The sequence below is a fragment of the Lupinus angustifolius genome, unplaced genomic scaffold (assembly GCF_001865875.1).
Source record: "Lupinus angustifolius cultivar Tanjil unplaced genomic scaffold, LupAngTanjil_v1.0 Scaffold_1_814, whole genome shotgun sequence".
In the NCBI taxonomy this organism is placed as follows: domain Eukaryota; kingdom Viridiplantae; phylum Streptophyta; class Magnoliopsida; order Fabales; family Fabaceae; genus Lupinus; species Lupinus angustifolius.
The window spans coordinates 87,526-95,378 of record NW_017716132.1 but is presented as its reverse complement, the minus strand read 5'-3'; the positions used below and the strand labels follow the sequence as shown (position 1 = coordinate 95,378).

The 7,853-nt window shown below is 32.9% G+C and overlaps 1 protein-coding gene across 6 annotated transcripts; it reads left to right on the top strand.

Annotated features, from left to right (window-relative positions):
• The first annotated feature begins 507 nt into the window (after positions 1–507).
• Positions 508–5,134, top strand: LOC109337048 (myb family transcription factor PHL7-like). Of its 6 annotated transcripts, none has more exons than XM_019573909.1 (7): positions 508–862; positions 1,853–2,071; positions 2,654–2,730; positions 2,834–2,882; positions 3,002–3,059; positions 3,182–3,251; positions 4,453–5,134. In XM_019573909.1, the coding sequence occupies exons 2-7, from the start codon at positions 1,861–1,863 to the stop codon at positions 4,804–4,806; spliced, it is 819 nt and encodes a 272-aa protein (XP_019429454.1). In that variant the 5' UTR covers positions 508–862; positions 1,853–1,860; the 3' UTR covers positions 4,807–5,134. The 6 variants fall into 6 exon arrangements, with proteins under 6 accessions (XP_019429454.1, XP_019429453.1, XP_019429452.1 ...); XM_019573908.1 differs by having other exon boundaries at positions 1,850–2,071; XM_019573907.1 differs by having other exon boundaries at positions 508–866.
• The last annotated feature ends 2,719 nt before the right edge of the window (positions 5,135–7,853 follow it).

The following is a 7,853-nucleotide window of genomic DNA, read 5'->3' as shown; positions in this document are numbered from 1 at the left end:
ACCTGTAAAAAGGGAATAAAACCATAACTCAATTTACTTTTAAATGATTTCTGAGAGGACATTGGTTGGGAGAGATAATTACAAACCTAAAAAATAATTAGTTTATTATCCAAAAGGTTAAAAAATACTTTAGTAATACTAAGAATATTTACTTTCAAAGACAAGTATTTAAATCCAATACCAAAAATTATTGAAATATCTTCATTGCCGTTTGCCCCACTTCATTGGAATCTTCACTGAGCTAAACGACATTGTTAAAAACGGAAACGACAACAATAAAAACAGAGAGAGCAAGTGACACGTACCACGTGTATGGGACCTACCACCTCAGTTAGGATTCTGTCTAGTTATACATGTATAAATACACCCACAACAAGAGAAAAATAATAATATGATTTAACATTTTTATCTTTAAAATATAATAAGATGACATTTTTGTTCCATGTATAAGTGTAAAAGGTATAATTTATCTCTTCATTATCCGAGAGAATCCAGCACTATTGGGCAACTTCTCACTCCCTCTCCCTTTTCTATAATCCAATCATTTCGTGAAAGAAAAACAAAAGAACCTCACGTTCACACAAACCATCAAATATCAATCCCGAATCTCACCCGAGAAAAAAAAATTCCATTCCTTTTTCTCCTCAGTTTCTCGTAAAAACTATAAAAATATATAAAAAAACATCTTTTTCCCACGTTAGAATCTCATGTGACCTATGCGAATTCAATTCATCGTTTTCGATCTGAAAAAAAATCCAACTGGAGTCTCTAATTTCGATGTCCCAATCGGTTTGAAGAATGAATGCTCTGAAACCTTTACAAATCTCTGCTTTTTGATTCGCTTCTCTAACCTAAACTCTGTGTAGGTAAATTTGCTATGTTATTATGTTTCTAATTTTGTTTCCCTGTTAAATTTGAGGGTTATAATGTTATTATATGCTACATCCTGTACTTTCTATAAACCCTTTTGGAGTTTTTGTTGTTTTTTTATGTCAATAAATAATTTATTACCAAAATACGCTTATTTACATGATTTAATTCCATTAATCAAAGGTAGTTTTAGTAAATATTTTACAATGGTTGACAAATTTTCCTTAATACATGTGAAACTACTCAAAAGAGTTAGGGAGGTAGTAGTTGATACTAGTAAGTTGGTCTTGAAAACTGTGTTTGACTTGAGCTTTATTAATGTTAAGTGTATTGAATTAGCGATTAGTGATAGGGTGGGATGAGATTTAAGGATTCAAGCTGGGTGGATGAAATTTATGAACGTTTGGAGTGTTATATATGGTAGGAAAAAAAGTATAATTCAAGCTCAATGGCACGGATATTACCATATTATATAAGATCTGGGACGTTGTATATAAATGAATGTTGGGTGGTGAAAAAGCTAACATGAGAATAAAGTCGATATAATAGAGATGAGAATGTCACGTTGGATGAGTGGACATCCTAGATACGACAAGGTTAAGATGAATGATTAGAGGGAAAGTTAAGATAATAGAATCTCACCTTAACTAGTTCAAACTATAGAAGACCCGTAGAAGCTATGCTAAAGAGGGTAGATTAGATGTTGGGTAGCCTTATCATTAGAGATAGAGGTAGAGAGCGATCAAGAAAAACTATTGGCGAAACTGTTAAGAAGGGTTTAGATGTAAATGTTTGTCAATTGATTGATTTATGTTAGAGAATTATGGTGTTGTTTGATCTATGTCGCCAGATTTAGTGGAAAAATGTGTGGTTGTCATTGTTTATGGATGGGGTTTAATTTTTTATTTTGTTCTTAAAAAAATAGTGAAAATTTATTTATTTATTTGGTGATATTTTACTTTTTGGATGTAAACTATAGTAGTATAAACCATGTATCATGCAAAGAAGTTTTCAGCGTCAACAATGGTGCCACATAAATCTCAAGGTAGTGTTGAACAACTTGAAAATGTTGTGGTTTTGGGTGGATCTGCCATGAAAAATGCCACACCAGCTGGGGGAAGTGGGAAACAACGCTTACGATGGACATCCGATCTTCATGACCATTTTGTGGATGCCATTACACAACTTGGTGGACCAGATAGTGGGTATTTCTTTTCATTGTTGAGCTTAACACAATTTTTAAGGCAAAATAAATTTCCTTCTGTAACTTATATCTTTGACAAACATGTAGTAAGAGAATGCCTTTTGCGAATGTAACTAATGATGCTTACATACTGCATTAGCAGAGATTGCTTACATGCTAGTGATACTTGCATGATTTTTGAAATGTAACTAAGTGATGCTTAGATATTGCATTCATGTGGATTATTATTTCAAATTAATGGCTTCAACCATGTGGGCTAGTAAGTGATACATGCTTTCTAGTAATGTAACTTAGTGATGTTTAGATACTGCATCATCATGGAGTTTTATTTAAAATTAAATGATTTCAACTATGTGTTCATGCCTGGGAGGCATTCCCAACTCTTTGAAGTTAGGAATTCAATTGAATTTTTTATATTTTCAGTGGGTAATTATTTTAAATTGATGCAGATATGTTGCTCGAAAGTGTTTGTCTTCCCTTTTACTTATCCCCTTTTCGTTTTTGGCGTTTATTTCTCTAACCTGATCATCTGCAAAAAAAAATCTAATTATGTGGATTCTTTTGGATTGTTCATGACAGGAGCAACACCAAAAGGGGTTCTAAGAGTGATGGGTGTGCCTGGGCTTACTATTTATCACGTCAAAAGCCATTTACAGGTATTGCCATTGGTCTAATAATTTAGGCATCGGGGCATAAAATGTCAGTTTGTTTATTATTTTGACACTGATTCTAGTCTCTGTCTGATATCATTTTATGCAGAAGTATCGCCTTGCAAAGTACTTGCCTGAATCTTCAGTTGATGGTAAAGGTGCCTTGTTTCTTTTTTCCTTCCTCCCCCAAAAATAAAATTAGCAAATTAACTAGAAATACGATGTTGTTATGATTTCACTTTTATCGAATCTGTGAGATTATTTTCTCGACTTTCAGACTCTAAAGATGAGAAAAGAAATTCTGGAGGCAGTGTTTCTGGTGCAGATTCTTCGCCGTGGGTATCTGACTGTTTTCACAAGTTAAAATATAACTCGTTAATTGTGTCTTTGTTCTTTTTTTGCTTCTTCCTTCTTTGTATATACTTCTGACATTTTATAAAACCTTCATGGTGTTCAGGGGATTTCAAATTAATGACGCTCTAAGAATGCAGATGGAGGTTCAGAAACGTCTTCATGAACAGCTTGAGGTTTGGTGCCTGGCCTTACTCTGTTTCCCAATTGATGGAAAAAAACACTATTTAGGCTATAAACATTCTTTAACTCTTTCTTTTGGTATGTGGATAAGTGATTAGAAATAGGAGTTATATACGGAAAGAACAGCAAAAAAAAAAACTGTTAATACATACCAAGTTGAGAACAGGAAACTGGGCAGAAGTAATAGGTGAACGAAAAATAAGCAAGGACATACTGCCTGCAACTTCCTATTGGTAGCATAGATCACTTCCTTTTCTTTTATAGTTCATAATATATCTGAGAGTGTTTCAAATTGCGGACCGCATCAAATTGCGGTGAATGCCACAACTGCACTTATGTTGTAACACCAAATCACATGATACAACTGCACCGGTCCACAACACAACCGCATCACACTGCATTTGGGCCGCATCAGGCTACAACTCAACCGCATCAGGCCGCATCAAATCGCATTGATATGAAAAATATTTTTTTACTAACAAAATAATTCACACTATAACGACCACAATCATAGTAAACACAATCGCGACAACAACTGTAATTTAAAACACTATATCTGACAGAAAACTTTTACAAATTTTCAATGTTAATACTTAATGATATAATTAAAATGTGGATTTTCTCTTTATTCCATCCTTTTATTATATCATTTCCTTAAAAGTTCTAGTCACCGACAAGTAATGTAACTACGTAAGTTCTTCTATAGCTATACCATATGGGTGGTTTTCTTTGGCAACCAGAATATATGATGTGTATCTTAAATAGGAACAACTGAATAGGCCAATCATGTGGATGATCGAAGTGATTGCTTGAAGTTTAATTTACAATAGAAACTTCAATTTAGAGTAATTTGTAGAGAGACGGATCGAGTTGTACACTAATGGCTTCAAATTTTAGTTTTCACCATTTATCAAATATTCTATATGGTGGGTAAAGCAGAAAGACACTTCTTAAATTTGTTACTCGTAAAATTTCTGTAATTTTTTTGAAATGTATATGCTTTTATCTTTAGTCTGCCGAGTCCCTGCATCTTTTGCTAGCTGGGTAAACCCATCACACATGCATATGACATTAGCCATCTGATAAATGCTGCATTTTAGATTTTAGAGTAATGTGCTTAGTATGATGCCCACCATCGTTATAAGCATTTCTGATACTGATAAAACCCTTTCATTTGCTTCAATGATAGTCCAGGTTCAACAACAATTGCAAATGAGAATTGAAGCACAAGGTAAATACTTGCAGAAGATTATAGAGGAGCAGCAGAAATTAGGTAGTACCTTGACAACTACGGAAACACTGCCATCGTCCCATGATAAGCAAAATCATCCTCAGTCAGAGCCTTCTAGATCTAGTAATGCCTTTGCAGGTGCTTTATCTCCACTAAAAAAACAGAAAATCGAGGATGGTTCAAAGGATGGCTCCACTGCTTCACAGGTACCACCAACGAGTGCACAAAAGACTGATTGTAGTGCTGGCAAGCCGAATCCAAAATTGTATCAAGATGATGCTGGGTTTGGATTTGATTTGGATCCGGAAAAGGATTAAGACAAGGAGAGTGAGCAGTAAGAACTACCTTCCACTTGAACGTCAAATGGGTCTCTTTGTAATGTTTAGTGTATCTTTCTGGTAGAATGTACGATCATGCTTATCTAAATTGTTTCATGCAATCCATTTGTATATATTAATTAATGTAGATATAATAAATGCATTCTTCATGTTGAGTCATAAACTGTCTGTTCTAGCACTTAACTGCATAGCTTTGACATGCATTATACATTGTTTTATGGGAAGAAATGATGAATTTTAGAAGCATGCAAGTTATCCATGTTCATATTACTATGCTCTAATCAATATCAAAATTATCTTGCCATTATTTGATCCTTGTAGCCAAAGCTTCTCTTCACATATCGGTTTTTTGTGTTTTGTTTAAAGGTGATGCTATTTGGCATATATTGTTTTCTCCTTGTAATGTTGTCTACCTGTATATAATGGGAGCATATCTTGTGGAATAGTAGATGTACTATAATATTGAAGTTGATATAGACTAATATAAGAAGGTAAATTGAATTGTGTTTGTTAAGTTTTTGAAAATATTTATTTTATTAAAAATTCCACGAGCAATGATATGTTAAATACTCTTTTAAAATTGGTTTTGAAATACTAATGTGCACCTGGTTCAAAGTTGCGTTGTTCCTATATACGAAAACAATAAAAGATAAGCGATAGAAAAACACACTATGATTTTAAAATGGTTTACTCATATTCAACTGAGAGCCACATCTAGTCTCTTCTGTCGTAATAATTTTTCATTATATTCTAGATAATTATAATTATTCAACACATATTTAGGTAAGGCTCAACTAAGAACTCTATTACTACCAAACTTGTTTATACTTCAGTTGTCAACTACTTATTCTTTCACTCCCAAGCCTCTTGAAGCTCTAATTCTTAACAAATATTTTTTCTTTAGTAAATCTCTTTAGGCTCTAAGTCTCAATAGAGATTTCTAGTATGATTTTTATCAGCTACTATGTGTTAGGATATAAAAGTTTAAGGTATAATGACTAAAACTCAATTACAAAAATTACCTAAAATATACAAAGTATTTTCTCAAGTATTTTTCTAGTTATTTATTAGTTTGCTTCTATACAATAATATTCAAATAATCACGTAAGCACTAATTCAACAATCTTCATATATAGTACATATTTCAGGCCATCACAAAAGCTTTAATAGTTTTCAAATAGTATTTAATAAGGAATAACATTTAATGCAGTGTGTTCTATAGAGTATGATATCAAGAAGAATGTAATACAAAGAATATGTTGAATCTTGAAATGAATTCAAATATGCACTTGATGTGCCCAATCCGTTGTATTTGATTACTTCGTAGAAGTTTTCTTTGCTATTTACTTCGATCATAAAGGAGTGTCAACTTACGTAGTGGTATACGTCTAGGATATTATATTCAAAATCAAAAAAATGAGAGGGAGCATGTCGAGTTGTTCGAAAGCTTTCAAAAGTATGTGAAGAAGATCTTGCTCCCAACATTGACATAAATTTGATGAAAACACTAATATCACCCAAAAAAGAAAAAAAGGAAGGCCTTAAAGACTTAAAAGAAAAGCTACTCAATATCATAATGTATTAGAGTCTTCTAAGATAGGTACTTCTTTCCACAAGTCTTGTTATTTAGTTTAACCAAATGCTCCTAGGTAAAAACTTTTTCAAAAGTATTTTTAGCTTAGAATTTAAATGGACTAAATTTTCAAGAAGCTAAGTAATACGTTACTAGACCAGAGTAATGAGTTACTAAACCTAAGTAACAAGTTACTGAACTAAGTGATGGGTTATTGGAACCAAGTAACGGGTTACTAGAACCAAGTAACGGGTTACTCAAACTGAGTAACAGGTTACCTAGCAATTTCTACAATGAGCAATTGATTACTCATTTGGATAGAAACATTGGGTAATCGGTTAAGTGAAGTAATCAATTAGGGAGAGCTATTATACAAGATTTTCAAATCCAAACTGAATCTGCTTCACCCAAAATGAATGGATGTCATTCCAATCGACTTCTACCTTCATGTATGAGTATAATGGCTAGTTGGAATCCTAATACTTTCCGCAATCTAAGCCCCAAGATCATTCTTCACCTATATAAATATACTGTAAACACTTTTTATCATAGAGTGTGGTGAAAAAGAAAAAATAAAGACTTAGAAGAGGTGCTCTTCTAAGTTAGAGAGATTGTGGTGAGTGTTTTCTGGAGACAAAATCTCAAGATAGATTTATAATAGATTAACTCATCAAATCAATAAAATTTCTTGTGTTTACAAGGAGAGTGGACATTGCCTTCAAGTGAAGAAGAATGTGAACCAATATAAAAACTAGTCTATCTTTTTTCTTTCATATTCTCTACTTTACATTTATGTATTTTGACTTACATTTTCCACTGCAAAACACTCTAATCATTTTTAAGTAGCAAAAATCTGACATTGTGTAGAAAAATAATTCTCCCTCATACTTATAAAATACATTCTCAATTTCAAACCAACTTAATCTAGCTTTGGAATGAAGTATGATAAAGTTCTTGGTTTCATAGTCAGTCATAAACACATTGAAGTTGATTTAGACAGGTTAAAGTGGTTATGGAAATGCATGTACCCAAAATTTGAAGGGAAGTTAGAGGTTTCTTGGGTCGTACGAACTACAGATCCAGATTCATCTCACAACTAACGGCAACATGCGAGTCAACATTTAAATTATTAAGGAAAGACCAAGCTCTTCAATGGAATGAGGAATACCAAATGGAAATTAAGAAAACCAAATAGTATCTAACAAGGCCTCCACTGTCAACATCTTCGGTACTAGATCGACCACTGATAATGTATCTAAAAATGTTAGATGATTCCATGAGTTGTTTTTAGGATAATATGACGATTCAGGCAAGAAAGAGAAAGCCATTTATTATTTGAAGAAGAAGTTCATGGACCATGAAAGAAAGTATTTATCATTGGAGTGTACATACTGTACTTAGTTTGAGTCACTTGTCGTCTTAGAAAATATATGTTGAACTATACTACTTAATT